General features: G+C 42.7%; 1 protein-coding gene across 2 annotated transcripts in view; it reads right to left on the bottom strand.

The window, feature by feature from the left end:
• Positions 1-18,735, bottom strand: part of LOC115202803 (MAM domain-containing glycosylphosphatidylinositol anchor protein 1) — a 443,101-nt gene that overhangs the window by 63,282 nt on the left and 361,084 nt on the right. For both annotated transcript variants that reach the window (XM_029766841.1, XM_029766842.1), the window contains exons 13-16: positions 6,132-6,327; positions 5,915-5,938; positions 4,659-4,811; positions 2,244-2,405 (exon numbers count right to left, since the gene is read on the bottom strand). In XM_029766841.1, the coding sequence (XP_029622701.1) occupies positions 2,244-2,405; positions 4,659-4,811; positions 5,915-5,938; positions 6,132-6,327 (535 nt within the window). The remainder of the gene's footprint in view (positions 1-2,243; positions 2,406-4,658; positions 4,812-5,914; positions 5,939-6,131; positions 6,328-18,735) is intronic.

Raw genomic sequence — 18,735 nt, 5'->3', positions numbered from 1 at the left:
AGTTGTTGCCAGCAGAGCATGTTATCCATAGGTAAACAAATCATCGGCCGGAGCGTCAAGTGTGCGCTCCGAGAGCGAAACAAGATGGGTGGGGCTAAAGCTTAGGAGGGTGTGAACGATGCTGAAGGGGTGTAGACAAAGAAGAGCTCTTCACTAGATACCAAAACATTCAAAGGCAATTATCTCAAAAGTGAGTTTACAAGTTGGTCAACTTTCAAATCAGAAATACTTTCCCACTGTTCCTCAAATACAGTGTATGATAAACCATTTTGTAGCTCTGTCTCTACTTTTATCCAATGTCAAAAATACCATTTCATATTTTGCTACATAAGACCAAATCCAGGTGGTGAGTCACATATATACACAGACTGTACAAAACATTAGGAACAACTGCTCTTTCCATGACATAGACTGATCAGGTGAATCCAGGTGAAAGCTATGATCACTTATTGATGTCACTTGTTAAATCCACTTCAATCAGTGTAGCTGAAGGGGAGAAGACAGGTCGAAGAAGGGTTTTTAAGCCTTGAGACAATTGAGACATAGATTTTGTATGTGTGCCATTCAGATGGTGTACGGGCAAGACAAAATATTTAGGTTTCTTTGAACGGGGTATGGTAGTAGGTGCCAGGCGCAAGTGTGTCCAGAACTGCAATGCTGCTGGGTTTTTCACGCTCAGCAGTTTTCCGTGTGTATCACGAATGGTCTACCACCAAAAGGACATCAAGCCAATTTGACACAACTGCTGCAGGATTATTTTCCTCCTGCAACAAAATGGGTCATATTAAGAGCCGACATCTGTACTATCCTTGTGAGGACTTCTGGTCTCCACAAGGATTGTAAAAAACACACACACACACACACATACACACACACACACACACACACACATACACACACACACACACACACACACACACACACACACACACACACACACACACACACACACACACACACACACACACCCATAAATCACCAGAGCCCGGTTGTTGACGTAGACGAAGTGTGCCATGAGATCTATACACTTGATAAACCCATCCGATAGCACACACTATGAGGAACCACTTCCCCAGTGACTGATTGCGTCACACCCCCTCTCATAAATCACCCAGCGACACCCCCTCTGGCCCCTTCTCTTACCACCACCACCATGCCCTTGAGGAGTACACACACACGCATGCAGGAACACATACACACACCCACAAACTGACAGACAAACTGTACACACACACGTGCGCACACACACAAACACACACACAAACACATGCACGTACACACACAGATGGGGTGTATCTGAAACACACTCTACAAGTGGAGTGTGGTGGAGGTGGGCTTTTGACAGAGGAGAGATAAAGCTTGTGGTTCTGACAGTTTTCCCACTATCTATCTATGTCATTGTGCTTATTGTCATCTATTGTCCAGTCCTAGTAAGACAATGATATAGTAAGCATGACAACTTTTCCCTGGCAAGGTAGACATTCATACATGGGTCTCACGACAGCAACTAGGGCTATGCCAGTCTGCCCTGTGTGTGTGTATGTGTGCTTGTGTGCGTGAGTGCGTGCGTGTGTTAGTTTGTGCCACGTGCGTAAGAGCATGTATGTCTGTCTGCCTGTGTGTGTGGTTGTGCCTGTGTGTATGTATATACATGCGTGTGCAGGCGTGTGTGTGTGCGTGTATGCACGCGTCCGTGTGTGTGAAGCTGAGTCGGCTGAGGCATCATCTGTGCCAGGTGGAGTGTGTGGAGGGGTGAGGTCGGCAAGGCCACCTGGTGAGGGGAGCAGTGTAGGGTAGTGTGTGCCAGCTGTGCCATTCTTGGGGATGTGCCGGGGAGCAGTTGAGAGCAGTTATCCCTGATGCGACATGGGCAGAGAGGAAAGCGCTGACACACACACACGTGCACAAATACAGATGAGCATTCACTCAACCACTCACTCACTCATTCATTCACCTCACTCACTCAAACACACAGACCCCTCACTGATGCTTGAACCCCTATATTACAATAGCATTTCAACACTGACCCTAACAACGTCACAAATGGCAAAATGTCAAAATAGTGCTAACAACAACATTAGGCCCCGGACTAGGAATGCCATAGATTGGGATTAAGGCCCTGTCATACTAGCCTCCTGTCAGGGGGTGTACTTCTACGTCAAGCTGCCTCACGCTACAGAAACATTATGGCTTGGACAAGGCTACTTATTTTACTTCTGAACTGATGTGGCTCAGATACTCACCGATGTGCTTGCCCTTCATGTGGTAGAAGAATGAGACACAGTAGGGGTGACGACTGGAGCCCTTGGGGCCTCTGGCAGCAGTAACGTTGTAGAGAGGGGACAGGAGACGGGCATTGTCCCCAGCGACCCGGGGACGAGAGGCCTCGATGTACATGTAGTAACCTAGAAAAGGGGAGAGGGGAGGGAGAGACACATATGGTTAGAGACAGTGGTTTTGGTCCCATTTTACATCTGGGTTTATTTGTAAGTCCTGGTGAATTCCGCATGCCGCAAATAGGTATGACAGTTGTAAGTGCTATGAAATAATGTATATCTATGTTACTCAACACAAGCGCCAAAGAAAACGCCATCCCTCTTGGGTGGGCCTGGCTGCCAAGTGGGTGGGCATATGCCTTCCCAGGCCCACCCATGGCTGCACCCCTGCCCAGTCATGTGAAATGCATAGATTAGGGCCTAATTCATTTATTTTGATGGACTGATTTCCTTATGAACAGTAATGCATGTTGCATTTATATTTTTGTTCAGTATAGTATATAATACTCCTGAGGATGAGCTGGCCAATCAGTGGTCTAGAGGAGGATGAACTGGCCAATAAGTGGTCTACTCGCATGAATATTTTTAATGACCGGTATGCACACAGCCAATACAATTTCAGGAGTGGCTTTGGGACATGTCTCTGATGTCCTTGAGAAGTCCAGCCAGAGCCCAGACTTGAACCCGATCGAACATCTCTGGCGAGACCTGAAAATAGCTGTGCAGCGATACTCCCCATCCAACCTGACAGAGCTTGAGAGGATCTGCAATGAACAGTGGGAGAAACTCCCCAAATACAGTTGTGCCAAGCTTGTAGCATCATAACCAAAAAGACTTGATCCTATAATCGCTGCCAAAGGTGATTCAACAAAGTACTGAATAAAGGGTCTGAATACTTATGTAAATGTAATCAAGGCAAAGGGTGGCTACTTTGAAGAATCTCAAATATAAAGTATATTTTGATTTGTTTAACACTTTTTTGGTTAATACATTATTCCATATGTCTTATTTAATAGTTTTGACGTCTTCACTATTATTATACAATGTAAAAAATAATAAAAATAAAGGAAAACCCTGGAATGGGTAGGTGTGTCCAAACTTTTGACTGGTACTGTGTACGTATAAATATTTTGTAAAAAAAATGTATACACTATATATACACCCTTTCAAATGATTGGATTCAGCCACACACGCTGCTGACTGGTGTACAAAATCGAGCACGCAGCCATGCAATCTCCATAGTTAAACATTTGCAGAAGATTTGGCCCGTACTGAAGAGCTCAGTTACTGTCAACGTGGCACCGTCATAGGATGCCACCTTTTCTACAAGTCAGTTCGTCAAATTTCTGCCCTGCTAGAGCTGCCCGGGTCAACTGTAAGTGCTGTTATTGTGAAGTGGAAACATCTAGGAGCAACAATGGCTCAGCCGCGAAGTGGTAGGCTACACAAACTCACAGAGTGTGACCGCCGAGCACAAAAAAATTGTCTGTACCACTCACTACTGAGTTCCAAACTGTCTCTGGAAGCAACATCAGCACAAGAACTGTTCGTCGGGAGCTTCGTGAAATGGGTTTCCATGGCCGAGCAGCCGCACACAAGCCTAAGATCACCATGCACAATGCCAAGCGTCAGCCGGAGTGGTGTAAAGCTTTCTGTCGTTGGACTCTGGAGCAGTGGAAACATGTTCTCTGGAGTGATGAATCACACTTCACCATCTGACAGTCCGATGGACAAATCTGTGTTTGGCGGATGCCAGGAGAACACTACTGCCCGAATGAATAGTGCCAACTGTAAAGTTTGGTGGAGGAATAATAATGGTCTGGTACTGTTTTTCATGGTTCGGGCTAGGTTCTTTAGTTCCAGTTAAAGGAAATTTTAATGCTACAGCATACAATGACATTCTAGAGGATTCTGTGCTTGCAACTTTGTGTTAACAGTTTGGGGAAACCCCTTTCCTGTTTCAGCATGACAATGCCCCCATGCACAAAGCGAGGTCCATACAGAAACGGTTTGTCAAGATTGGTGTGGAAGAACTTGACTGGCCTGCACCTCAACCACATTGAACTCCTTTGGGATGAATTGGAATGCCAACTAATTATGGCTGGCATTGGTTACATCAATCTGCCACAATATCAATGTTGCCAGCTAAGTTTTATGAGGGGATAGTCAGCCTAAAAGGCTATCTGAATGTGCACATGATGGAAGTAAAAAAAAAAAATGCACTGACTGTCATGTGACTAAAATGGCTGTGACTAAAACTAGAAATAAATTGTCCAGAGTTTAAGTCGACTGATAATAACTACAACTAACGAAAAAAGTAGCTCCCAAAATTAACACTGCTTAATATTAATAAAGGGATGTGTGTACATTCCAGTAACATACCTTCTTTGTTTCCACTCCTGTCCATCTCTGGGCCGGTATTGGACGAGCGCTTGGGGTTCTGGGTCAGGTGGTTCTGTCTAGTCCAATCAAACTTGTCACCCCGGTCCTGGGAGAAACCGCAGATGCGCTCGTCCTCAAAGCCACAGACGTGGTCTGTTGAGAGAGAGATAGAGACAGAGAGAGTGTGAGAGAGAAGGGGATATAGAAAGAGCAAGAATAGAGGTTGAAGAGGATAAGCAATAACATTGATAGCAACAGAGACACAAAGAAGAGAGGAAAAAGAGGCAGAGGAAATATGGAAGAGTGAGGGATCAAAGAGAGAAGAGAGGCAAAATTGCGATACATTACCAAGACATGGTGAAAAAGAGGGAGAGAGAGTATGAAAAAAGGACAAAAGAAAATATTATATAGGTGGGGAGAGTGAGAGGAGAGACAAAGTTTGAAGTTTTAAAATGACCAGTGAGTGACTTCAAGAACCTCTTTGCATTCCAGTAACAATTCTCTGTTTGTTCCATCTCTGAATCACCCAAACTAACTAAAACGTAATACTATCCTCCAACTATGCACAAGGTTCCTACCTACCACAACCATCACATCAATTTCCACCCATTACACAAATCCACTGCTGGCTGTGGTATTCACTAAGCATTGTCAATGGAAGGACTATGATACATTGCAATTAGGCACTCCAAATGCAACTGGACACACAGGCACTCCATTTATGCTCTACAGCAATAATACCCATCAAAAGCGTTAACATTGCTACATGTTAAACACGCACACACGCTCACACAAACACATACTCATACAAATTACGCTAGCCACACACTGTCAGCCGTTGACTGTAGGTACATTCCAAATTTGCACCATATTCCCTTCATAGTGCACTACTTTTTGAACAGGTCCCTTGTCAAATGTAACACACTAAATAGGGAATTTGGGATGAAGCCTGTACCCCATTCACGTTGGTGTTATGATAGGAACATAATCTATTATGATTCATGTCCCACTCAGCGACGTACGTGCACTTCCTCAATTTGTTTTCTGTTGTTCTCCAATCTGCGTGGTTGGAGAAAATGTGATTTTAATTGTGCTCGTTTGGCGTCACTCTCCACTTCCCCTGCCTGAGCGGCGGTGCAAGGCGTAATTGAACCAAATTGCCTGACGAGATGAGAGAGACAGAGAGAGGGCGGAGTGGGGGAAAAAAGGAAGAGTGAAAGAAAATGGGGGGAAGAAAGAAATAAAGATATTCTTACCTGAAGGTCTTGGGTAAATGTAGGCTGTAAAGGAAATACACATAGATTATCACTATACCCTTTTACATAACTGTAGCACTCATTTAAAAATGTACTTAAATAAATGCCAAAATGAACACAAAAAGGGCCTACTTGGCCAGTTATTGATGATTATTATTAATATTAGTATCATCAGAGTGGCCACTTTGGCTCCAGGCACAAGCAAGTTGCTACTCACGCTCTGAGTACTGGATGGTGCGACTGACATAGTCTCCGGTGCTGTAGGTGGTGATGGGGGCCAGGCGGATCTCATAGGAGACGGGAATCTTCAGGTCAGTCAGGGTGTAGGACATGAGGCCGCCCTTCACGGGCTCCTTCTTGTCGATCTGCTTGGAGAACATGTTCACCTGGTTCATCTTGTCATTCTGCTTAATCTGGGGGAAACAGAGAGAGGCATAGAAAAGAGGGGAATGGTGAGAAATGGGACCCAACAGATGATGGTGGGCGCAACTGGCAGAACTGTAATATAAAGCCATTTGAAAAAATACATTTTCATCAACATTTATTTTTGAGACAGAAACACCTTCTAAAATATAGGAAATGTAATGTATGTTAATAACTAGAGAGAGAGAGAGAGAGAGAGACAGAGAGAGAGAGAGAGAGAGATCACCTGTCCACACAAGGAAAAAGGCTATTTTAGGCTTAGGGGTTAGGTTTAGGGATAAAATTTGGGTTATGGTTAGGGGTTAAGGAAAATAGGATGTCGAATGGGAATAAATTGTTTGGTCCCCACAAGGATAGTAAAACAAATGTGTGTGTGTGTGTTACCATACTATATCCATAGATTCAAGGCGAGAATAACAGTAGAGAGAATTCTTTATTTCAGCTTTTATTTCTTTCATCACATTCCCAGTGGGTCAGAAGTTTACATACACTCAATTAGAATTTGGTAGCATTGCCTTTAAATTGTTTAACTTGGTTCAAATGTTTCGGGTCGCCTTCCACAAGCTTCCCACAATAAGTTGGGTGAATTTTGGCCCATTCCTCCTGACAGAGCGGGTGTAACTGAGTCAGGTTTGTAGGCCTCCTTCCTCGCTCACGCTGTTTCAGTCCTGCCCACAAACTTTCTAAGGGATTGAGGTCAGGGCTTTGTGATGGCCACTCCAATACCTTGACTTTGTTGTCCTTAAGCCATTTTGCCCCAACTTTGCAAGTATGCTTGGGGTCATTGTCCATTTGGAAGACCTATTTGCAACCAAGCTTTAACTTCCTGACTGATGTCTTGAGATGTTGCTTCAATATAGCCACATAATTTTCTTTCCTCATGATGCCATCTATTTTGTGAAGTGCACCAGTCCCTCCTGCTGCAAAGCACCCCCACAACATGATGCTGCCACCCCCGTTCTTCACGGTTGGGATGGTCTTCTTCGGCTTGCAGGCCCCCCGTTGTTCCTCCAAACATAATGATGGTCATTATGGCCAAATAGTTCTATTTTTGTTTCATCAGACCAGAGGACATTTCTCCAAAAAGTACCATTTTGTCCTCATGTGCAGTTGCAAACTGTAGTCTGGCTTTTTTATGGTGGTTTTGGAGCAGTGGCTTCTTCCTTGCTGAGCGGCCCTTCAGGTTATATCGACTCATTTTACTGTGGATATAGATACTTTGGTACCTGTTTCCTCCAGCATCTTCACAAGGTCCTTTGCTGTTGTTCTGAGATTGATTTTCACTTTTCGCACCAAAGTACGTTCATGTCTAGGAGACAGAACGCATCTCCTTCCTGAGCAGTATAACGGCTGCGTGGTCCCGTGGTGTTTATACTTGCATACTGTTGTTTGTACAGATGAACGTGGTACCTTCAGGCATTTGAAAATTGCTCCCAAGGATGAACCAGACTTGTGGAGGTCTACAATTGTTTTTTCTGAGGTCTTGGCTGATTTCTTTTGATTTTCCCATGATGTCAAACAAAGAGGCACTGAGTTTGAAGGTAGGCCTTGAACTACATCCACAGGTACACTTCCGATTGACTCAAATTATGTCAATTAGCCTATCAGAAGCTTCTAAAGCCATGATATCACTTTTTGGAATTTTCCAAGCTGTTTTAAAGGCACAGTCAACTTAGTGTTTGTAAACTTCTGACCCACTGGAATTGTGATACAATGAATTATAAGTGAAATAATCTGTCTGTAAACAATTGTTGGAAGAATTACTTGTGTCATGCACAAAGTAGATGTCCTAACCGACTTGCCAAAACAATAGTTTGTTAACAAGAAATGTGTGGAGTGGTTAAAACAAGTTTTAATGACTCCAACCTAAGTGTATGTAAACTTCCGACCTCAACGGTATATGTACATAGCTACGTCAATTACTTGGTACCCCTGCACATCGACTTGGTACTGGTAATCCCTGTATATAGCCATGTTATTTTTACTCATGATAGTTATTTGTTATTCACTGTGTATCTATTCCTCGTGTCACTATTTCAATTTTCATTCAAATGTATATCTTTAACTCTGCATTGTTGTAAAATTACTCATAAGTAAGCAATTCACTGTTAGTCTACCACTGTTATTTATGAAGCATGTGACAAATAAAGTCAGATTTGACACACACACACACACACACACACACACACACACAAATGTTAGCATCCTCATGTTTCAGGGTCTGAAAGGCTTATTTCATGTATTTTATTGCATTCATTCATTTTATTAAAACATATATTTTAGAGGGTCAAATATGATGTATTGATTCACATATTGTGCTGTCATTTAAGTGTGCGTCACTTAGAACAAAATAATACAGAATCATTTTTTGCCATTTAGCAGAGGTACAAAGTGACTTTCAGTCATGCATGCAAACATTTTCCCCCATGGGCCCCAGTAGGAATCAAACCCATGGCATTGCAAGAGCCATGCTCTATTGAATGAGCAACACAGGACCACAGTTAATTAAGTGTGTGCACATATACATGTTAGTTAATTATGTTTATATTTCTCAATATGCATTGCACAGTATATGCATAATCATATGAACATAATGTCAATGTATTATGTACGTGGATGTACTGTATATGACAGTTTGCTAATGCATGTCTTTGTCCATGTGTTGTTGTGCTCGTTTAAGTACTTACAGATATAGGATCTTAATTTGATACCTCTTTTATTGCTGAGAATTTTCCTGCACAGCAGTAAATGCTAATTTGTAGTGTATTTGAGGTTTAAAAAGGATTCTAAAGTTTATAATTTCCACTTTAAAATGTCAGACTTGATTTGCACTAAAGAAAAAATGCATCAACCCCTACAAAAAATATCCATTAATTATAATCCACATAATAATGAACATTTCCTGTTGCTGCAAGATTATTTTCTTGATGTAGCAAATGGGTTCAAATTAAGATCCTACATCTGTAGGGGTGGCTGTGGGAGTGTGGCATCCCTGCAATCCTGAATACTTGATAATAATTCACTGAGTCTAGAAAACACTGGAAACACCTTCCTAATATTGAGTTGCATCCCCTTCTGCCCTGGCCTATACAAAGTGTCGACAGCGTTCCACAGAGATTCTGGCCCATGTTGACTCCATTGCTTCCCACAGTTGTCAAGTTCACTGGATGTCCTTTGAGTGGTGGAACATTGTTGAAACACATGGGAAACTGTTGAGCGTGAAAAACCCAGCAGTGTTACAGTTCTTGACACACTCAAACCGGTGCGCCTAGGACCTACTACCATACCCCGTTCAAGGGCACTTAGAAATATTTTGTTTTGCTCATTAACCCACTGAAATGCACACATACACAATCCATGTCTCAATTATCTCAAGGCTTAAAAAGCCGTCTTTAACTAGTCACCTCCCCTTCATTTATACTGATTGAAGCGGATTTAACAAGTGACATCAATAAAAGATCATAGCTTTTACCTGGATTCACCTGGTCAGTAGTTTATGTTATGGAAAGAGCAGGTGTTCCTAATGTTTTGTGTATATCCTCCTTAAAGCTGGAATCCGTAGCGGTGAACCTGCCACATACGTTTCTGATATTACAACAACACACACTGTTTTTTTCCCCCTGGGACATCACTGCACATCATTGCACTCGTGATAGAACAACAGAGTTTGAATTGAAATGTGATAGATGGCACCAGAGAGGATGGCTGCCGTTTTATTGGCTCTTAATAACCAACCATGCTATTTTGTAGTTTTTTTGCACATAATTTTGCTGCTACCGTCTCTTATGACCGAAAAGAGCTTCTGGACATCAGAACAGCGACTACTCACCTCACCTTGAATCACCTCAAATCATTTGTCTTTAATGAGTCGGACGGGAAGGATATACTCCAAACACCCGACTAGGCCCTCATCCCCTTCATTCACTGGAGAAAGAAACTGAGATTTCGCGGAACGAGATCGGGGTGCCTTGTGAGGATCAGGCGACAAGTGGCTAATCTGCCTTTGCCATTCATACTGTTAGCTAACGTTCAATCGCTGGAAAGTAAATGGGATGAACTGAAAGCACGTATATCATACCAACGGGACATTAAAAATTGTAATCTTATTTTTCACAGAGTCATGGCAGAACAACAACACAGCTGGCGGTTTATACACTGTATCGGTTAGGAAAGAACAGCAGCCTCTGGTAAGACATGGGGTGGGGGCCTATGTATATTTGTCAGCAACAGCTGGTGCACGATATCTAAGGAAGTCTGAGGTTTTGCTGGCCTGAGGTAGAGCATCTCATGATAAGCTTTAGACTGCACAATATACCTAGAGAGTTTTCATCTGTATTTTTTGTAGCTGTCTACATACCATCACAGACCGATGCTGGCAATAAAACCACATTCAATGAGCTGTATACCGCCATAAGCAAACAGGAAAACGCTCATCCAGAGGCAGCTCTCTTGGTGGCCGGGGACTTTAAATGCAGGGAAACTTAAATCAGTTTTACCAAATTTCTATCAGCATGTTAAATGTGCAACCAAAATGAAACAAACTCTAGACGACCTTTACTCCACACACAGAAATGCATACAAAGCTCTGCCTCGCCCTCCATTTGGCAAATATGACCATAATTCTATCCTCCTGATTCCTGCTTACAAGCAAAAATTAAAGCAGGAAGCACCAGTGACTCGGTCTATAAAAAAAGTGGTCAGATGAAGCAGATGCTAAACTACAGGACTGTTTTGCTAGAACAGACTGGAATATGTTCCGGGATTCTTCCGATGGCATTGAGGAGTACACCACATCAGTCACTGGCTTCATCAATAAGTGCATCGATGATGTCGTCCCCACAGTGACCGTACGTACATACCCCAACATTCACAATGAGCTAAAGGGTAGAGCTGCTGCTTTAAGGAGCGGGACTATAACCAGGAAGCTTATAATAAATCCCGCTATTCCCTCTGACAAAACATCAGACAGGCAAAGCGACAATACAGAACTAAGATCGAATCATACTACACCTGCTCCGACACTCGTCGGATGTGGCAGGGCTTGCAAACTATTACAGACCACAAAGGGAAGCACAGCTGAGAGCTGCCCAGTGACACGAGCCTACCAGACTAGCTAAATAACTTCTATGCTCGCTTCGAGGCAAGTAACACTGAAACATGCATGAGTGCATCAGCTGTTCCGGACGACTGTGTGATCACGCTCTCAGCTTCCGATGTGAGTAAGACTTTAAACAGGTCAATATTCACAAGGCCGCAGGGCCAGACGGATTACCAGGAAGTGTGCTCTGAGCATGCGCTGACCAACTGGCAAGTGTCTTCACTGACATTTTCAACCTCTCCCTGTCTGAGTCTGTAATACCAACATGTTTCAAGCAGACCACCATAGTCCCTGTGCCCAATAACACTAAGGTAACCTGCCTAAGTGACTACCAACCCGTAGCACTCATGTCTGTAGCCATGAAATGCTTTGAAAGGCTGGCCAGGGCTCACAACACCATTATCCCAGAAACCCCAAACCCACTTCAATTTGCATACCGCCCAAACAGATCCATAGATGATGCAATCTCTATTGCACTCCGCACCACCCTTTCACACCTGGACAAAAAGAACACCTATGTGAGAATGCTATTCATTGACTACAGCTCAGCGTTCAATACCATAGTGCCCTCAAAGCTCATCACTAAGCTAAGGACCATGGGGCCACCCTCAGCAACTGGATTCTGGACTTCCTGACGGGCCGCCCCCAGGTGGTATAGGTAGGTAACTACACATCCGCCATGGTGATCCTCCACACAGGGCCCCCTCAGGGGTGCGTGCTCAGTCCCCTCCTGTATTCCCTGTTCACTCATGACTGCACAGCCAGGCACGACTCCAACACCACCATTAAGTTTGCAGATGACACAACAGTGATCACACTGATCACCGACAACAATGAGACAGTCTATAGGGAGGAGGTCAGAGACCTGACCGTGTGGTGCAAGAACAACAACCTCTCTCTCAACGTGATCAAGACAAAGGAGATGATTGTGGACTAAAGGAAAAGGAGGACCGAGCACGCCCCCATTCTCATCTACGGGGCTGTAGTGGAGCAGGTTGAGAGCTTCAAGTTCCTTGGCGTCCACATCACCAACAAACTAACATGGTCCAAGCTCACGAAGAGGGCACAAAAAACCTATTCCCCCTCAGCAGACTGAAAATATTTGTCATGGGCCCTCAGATCCTCAAGTTTTACAGCTGCACCATCGAGAGCATCCTGACGGGTTGCATCACTGGCTGTTATGGCAACTGCTTAGCCTCCGACCGCAAGGCACTACAGAAGGTAGTGCGTACGGCCAAGTACATCGCCGGGGCCAAGCTTCCTGCCATCCAGGACCTCTATATCAGGCGGTGTAAGAGGGAGATCCTGTAATTTGCAAAGAATCCAGACACTCTAGTCATAGACTGTTCTCTTTGCTATCGCACGGCAACCGGTACCGGAGCGCCAAGTCTAGGTCCAAGAGGCTTCTAAACAGCTTCTACCCCCAAGCCATAAGACTCCTGAACCTCTAATCAAATGGCTACCCAAACTATTTGCACTGCCCCCTCCCTCTTCTACGCTGCTGCTACTCTCTGTTATTATCTATGCATAGTCACTTTAACTCTACCTACATGTATATATTACCTCAATTCCCTCGACACCGGTGCCCCTGCACATTGACTCTGTATCGGTACCCCCTGTATATAGCCCCATTATTGTTATTTACCGCTTCTCTTTAATGATTTGTTATTCTTATTTCTTAGTTTTATTTAGTTATTTTCATAAAATTGCATCGTTGTAAGTGAGCACCTCCCTGTAAGGTCTACACATGTTGTATTTGGCGCATGTGACAAATACAATTTGATTTGGGTATGCACTACAATTTTGTTTACCATGATGCTGGATGCTCAATTCTTCAAAACAATAACAAATGCGGCTGGGGAGGCCAGTGGCACTGTTTTGCAAGGGATCGATGTGTCTGAATCCAGGGGGGATGCAGCCACTCACAGATGACACACACACAAACAAACAGTTAACCCCCATGGTGGGGTCAAACACATTTGTTATAAATGTAATTATGTATCATGATAAAGGACAGCTGTGAGACCCCGGCAATTAGGAACAAGACCACGGCAACGCATTAGGCACAGCACTTCAAACTAATACACCGACACTGGTAAAGGTGTGTGTGTGTGTTGGTGTGGGTGTGTGTGGGTGTATGCACACTCTCGTTGTAATGTGTACACCACACTATATCTCTAATACATGCCATTAGTGTGTGTGTGATTGTGAATGTTTGTGCAGATTCATGCCCACCTAGAGAACATCTGGTTGAGAGCAGAGTTCAAATCACACACACACACACACACACACACACACACACACACATACACACACTTGAACATTAGCTTCCTCATGTTCCAGAGCTTGCATGAACATTTGAGTGCATGTAGCTACTGTATGTACACTAGGTACACTACCTTCGGAAAGTATTCAGACGCCTTGACTTTTTCCACATTTTGTTACTTTAGAGCCTTTTTCTAAAATGGATTAAATAAATACAATTCTTAACAATCTACACACAATATCCAATAATGACAAAGCGAAAACAGATTTTAGACATTTTTGCAAATGTATTAAAAACAGAAATACCTTATTTACATAAGTATTCAGACCCTTTGTTATGAGACTCAAAATTGAGCTCAGGTGCATCCTGTTTCCAATGATCATCCTTCAGATGTTTCAACAACTTGATTGGATTCCACCTGTGGTAAATTCAATTGATTGGATATGATTTGGAAAGGCACACATCTGTCTATATAAGGTCCCACAGTTGACAGTGCATTTCAGAGCAAAAACCAAGGTATGAGGTTGAAGGAATTGTCCGTAGAGCTCCGAGACAGGATTGTGTTGCTGAGGCACAAATCTGAGGAAGGGTACTTAAACATTTCTGCATCATTGAAGGTCCCCAAGAACACAGTGGCCTCCATAATTCTTAAATGGAAGAAGTTTGGAACTGAGCAATCGGGGGACAAGGGCCTTGGTCAGGGAGGTGACCAAGAACCCCATGGACACTCTGACAGAGTTCTAGAGTTCCTCTGTGGCGATGGGAGAACCTTCCAGAAAGACAACCATCTCTGCAGCACTCCAACAATTAGGCCTTTATGGTAGAGTGTCCAGACGGAAGCCACTCCTCAGTAAAAGGCACGACAGCCAGTTTGGAGTTTGCCAAAAGGCACCTAAAGACTCTCAGACCATGAGAAAGAAGATTCTCTGGTCTGATGAAACCAACATTGAACTCTTTTGCCTGAATGCCAGGCATCACGTCTGGAGGAAACCTGGCACCACCCCTACGGTGAAGCATGGTGGCAGCATCATGCAGTGGGGATGTTCAGGACCTCAGACTGGGGTAAAGGTTCACCTTCCAACAGGACAACAACCCTAAGCAAACAGCCAAGATAACGCTGGAGTGGCTTCGAGACAAGTGTCTGAATGTCCTTTAGTGGCCCAGCCAGAGCCCAGACTTGAACCCGATCGATCTCTGGAGGGACCTGAAAATAGCTGTGCAGCAGCGCTCCCCATCCAACCTGACAGAGCTGCCAAAGGTGCTTTGACAAAGTACTGAGTAAAGGGTCTGAATACTTACGTAATTGTGATATTTCCATTTTTTATTTTAATAAACTGTTTTTGGTTTGTAATTATGGGGTATTGTGTGTAGATTGATGAGGTAAAAAACAATTTAATCAATTTTAGAATAAAGCTGTAACGTAACTAAAGGGGTTAATATATAAGTCACTATATATTAGGCTAACTTCATGTATTTTATTACATTTACTCATTTTATTAAAACATACATTTCAGGGTTCAAATCTGACACATTGAATCACATTGTGTTGTCATTTAAGGCAGTAGCCTAACCTAGCCTGTTAACTTTAGCTAGCTACAACTAGTGGATATAATTTTAGCTAAAACTAATCAATAGAGATTTGAAACAATTTGCTACCATGTCTAAGAGACAAAAACTCTCAGGAAGCGAATATTTTAAAAAACAATGAAAAAAGAGGCACAATCTCTAAACAAAAGAAAATTGACCTGGCCTCCACAATCCCCAGACCAACCAATTTGGTTGAGGTCAGGGGTGGCCATTTGAAGAATCTCCAATATAAAATATATATTGTTTAACACTTTTTTTGGTTACTACATGATTCCACGTGTGTTATTTCATATTTCTGATGTCTTCCGTATCTTTACGGGATATGTTAGTGCAAGCGAGGCCACATCAGGATAAGGAGGGGAATTTCCCAAGAGATGAGGGACAACGAAGGTTTTCGGTGGCCCTCTGCAATAGGAGGATGGCAAACGGGGAGAGAGTGGAGACCAAGGCTTGTCTATTCCAAGCAAAAACCTTCTGTTTTTGCTGCAAACTCTTTTCACACGAGTGCAAATCTGCGCTGGTCAGGGATGGAACCAAGGACTGGAAGAATCTTTGCCACCTCCTCAGCTCATATGAGAAGTCACATGACCTCCTAGATAGTTTCCAGAGGTGGAAGGAGCTGGAGATCAGGCTGGTGTCCAAGCAAACTCAGATGATTTGATTTCAGGACAATGGACAGCTACCGAGAGAAAACATTGCTGAAAACAATGCAGCACCACAGCAGAGGAAAGAGGCCACTCTAGGTGGAGACAAAATAAATAAATGTTGAAACTGATGTTGGACAATCAAATTCGATATGTAAATAACCGAAATTCGTTAAGGCTGGGTCATTGATATAAAGCTTATTTTACACTGCTCCAGCGAAACGAGGCCCACCATGCATTTATGACAGCAGTTGTTTCCAAAGTTCAAATGATCTTACTCTGTTTTACAGTTCTACAGGAATAGTAAAATATATGTTAAATATGTTATATAAACGTGTTATTTTTATTGTAATTGTAACAATTATGGGGTCGTGCCATGTGTGATAACAAGTGGGATATTATTAATAAGAAACTCGTTTTCCTACTATAGGTAGTAAGTTGCATAGTGATAGCAACATTGTAACTCTGCGATGCAGGGGATAAAAGTAACATTCCCTTCTGCCTGGTAAGGGACATCCTATATGTGCACGCGTGCACCAAACATTATTATGGGAATAAACATAGAATTACATATATAATTGGAGATTATTTCTTAATTTTCCCAAAAAATAAGTGGTAAGCCTACCTGTTTGACAGACACAATTATCCTATCCATAGATGTCGGTATAGCCAAATACTCCAATACTGTTGCATGCACTGATTAAATACCTCTGTGTCTGGGAAGGGCTTGGTGTGTTTGACTACAACCAGGGCTCGAATTGAGTGAGGGTATCACATACCCTTTGTTAAATAAAGGGACAAAAAGGATATCTATTGTTTGCTTTATATTTTTAAATAAATACATAAAACATATCCAGATTATATCAAGCGTTCTATAACAATGCTTAACTCGGTGATGCCTTATGGTAGAAACAAGCTCTAAAATGCCCGCAAAAGACGTGACTCCGATGCATATGGGGATATATTGATTACTCTCTATGACAACCTGAAGCTGAACTGTAGCCTATAATATTCTGCCCCTATTAATTGAGCTTTTCTCTTTCTGAAAACAGAAGATGTTATTTTAAACCCAGGCAGCTTTTAGGGAAGCACTTCTGTTGTTGGGTTATACAACGGACGAGTAGCCAGCAGTTGAAGCTTACATTTTTCTGTGTCAGTAGAGCCTCTGTCTGGGTGGAAAGGTAACTTTTGAAAGTGCCATGCTTAGTGCCATGCTTAGATTCATAAGGATGTTCTGCAACAGAACCGGCCCTGACCACATCTAATTAGGTGTGTGGATGTGTACATATGCATTTATTATTTGTATATTTATCAATATAAACATTGTTATGCATTGCACAGTATATGCATAATCATATGAACATAATGTGAATGTATTATGTACATGGATGTATATGACAGTTTTTTTAAAGCATGCCTTTTCCATCTGTTATTGTGTTTGTTTATGGTTAACTGCTTAGGGGTGGGTGTGTGCTGTGGGAATGTGCCATCCCTGCAATTTTGAGCACTTGACAGTTAAGAGCAGGGACAGACGAGCAGGGACAGACAAACACACACATGCATGCACACACACGCATACACCCTTTGGTCAGCATGTGGTTAGCAGACGAGGGATCGATGTGTCTGAGCGCAGGGGGATGCAGCCACTCACAGATGCCATACACACACACACACACACACACACACACACACACACACACACACACACACACACACACACACACTTCAAGACAGTGGACAGATGGATTGGGCTCAGGGGGAACATTTGTCAGTGAACTTAAACTTACAGACACTACTCCCACACTCCAGACAGAAAGTGTGTGTAGACTCGGATTCATAGCAGGTGGGTTATAGCATCAATGTAGAGTCCTGCACTGGTCTGTTTTTTGGAGCTGCACCCGCCCCACACCGGCCACATCAATTGAGAACCCCACTTGATACCCGACATCAGGACATATTTTTTTTCGCAACCCGAACCTCCCGCATAGAATTGTTCCAAGAGCTGATGCGTTACCCGCCATATAACATCCATTCATTGAATAGTTTTTGAGTGGTAATACTTTTTATTAGGCTATTGTTACTATTACACTTGCCTGCATGAATTAATTTGTCTGCATGTCTATTCAACATTTGGACAAAAGGAAACCATTTCATAAATAAAGAATATCAATTTATTTTCACAATATGATTTGTCACTCAAATAGCTTTATAGAAAAATAGCCTTCTAATTAGCCTTCTTACCTAATGAAAGACTATAGCCGACATAACAAAACAATACCTTTACATTTTAGATAATCAAATAGTTTAGGACTAATTCAAACTTAAATAATTCACAGAATCGAATATAGGCTGCAAAAATAGTCTACATTGATTTAGGCTACAGGCTCTCTAACTTTTACCAGCCGCACAGGTTTACACTTTAATTAATGTTATAATTAACTGATAATTAACTGAATTATTGAAAGTAAATACCTGCTTGCACATTGTGCAGGCTGTGTATCCATATACCTGGTGATTGTCCTTCCAAACTGGGGATTTCACTCGAACCTGCTTCCATGATGATGTTGTAGCCTATTCCCTTATTACACTGAACAAAAATATAAACACAACATGTAAAGTGTTGCTCCCATGTTTCATGAGCTGAAATAAAAGATCCCCAAAATGTTCCATTCACAAAAAAAGCTTATTTCGCACACATTTTGTGCACAAATGTGTTTAAATTCCTGTTAATGAGCATTTTTCCTTCTCCAAGATAATCCATCCACCTGACAGGTGTGGCATATCAAGAAGCTGAATAAATAGC

The sequence above is a fragment of the Salmo trutta genome, chromosome 12 (genome assembly GCF_901001165.1).
Source record: "Salmo trutta chromosome 12, fSalTru1.1, whole genome shotgun sequence".
NCBI lineage: Eukaryota > Metazoa > Chordata > Actinopteri > Salmoniformes > Salmonidae > Salmo > Salmo trutta.
Note: the sequence above shows the minus strand (reverse complement) of the source record. Positions and strands in the feature narration are given on the sequence as shown.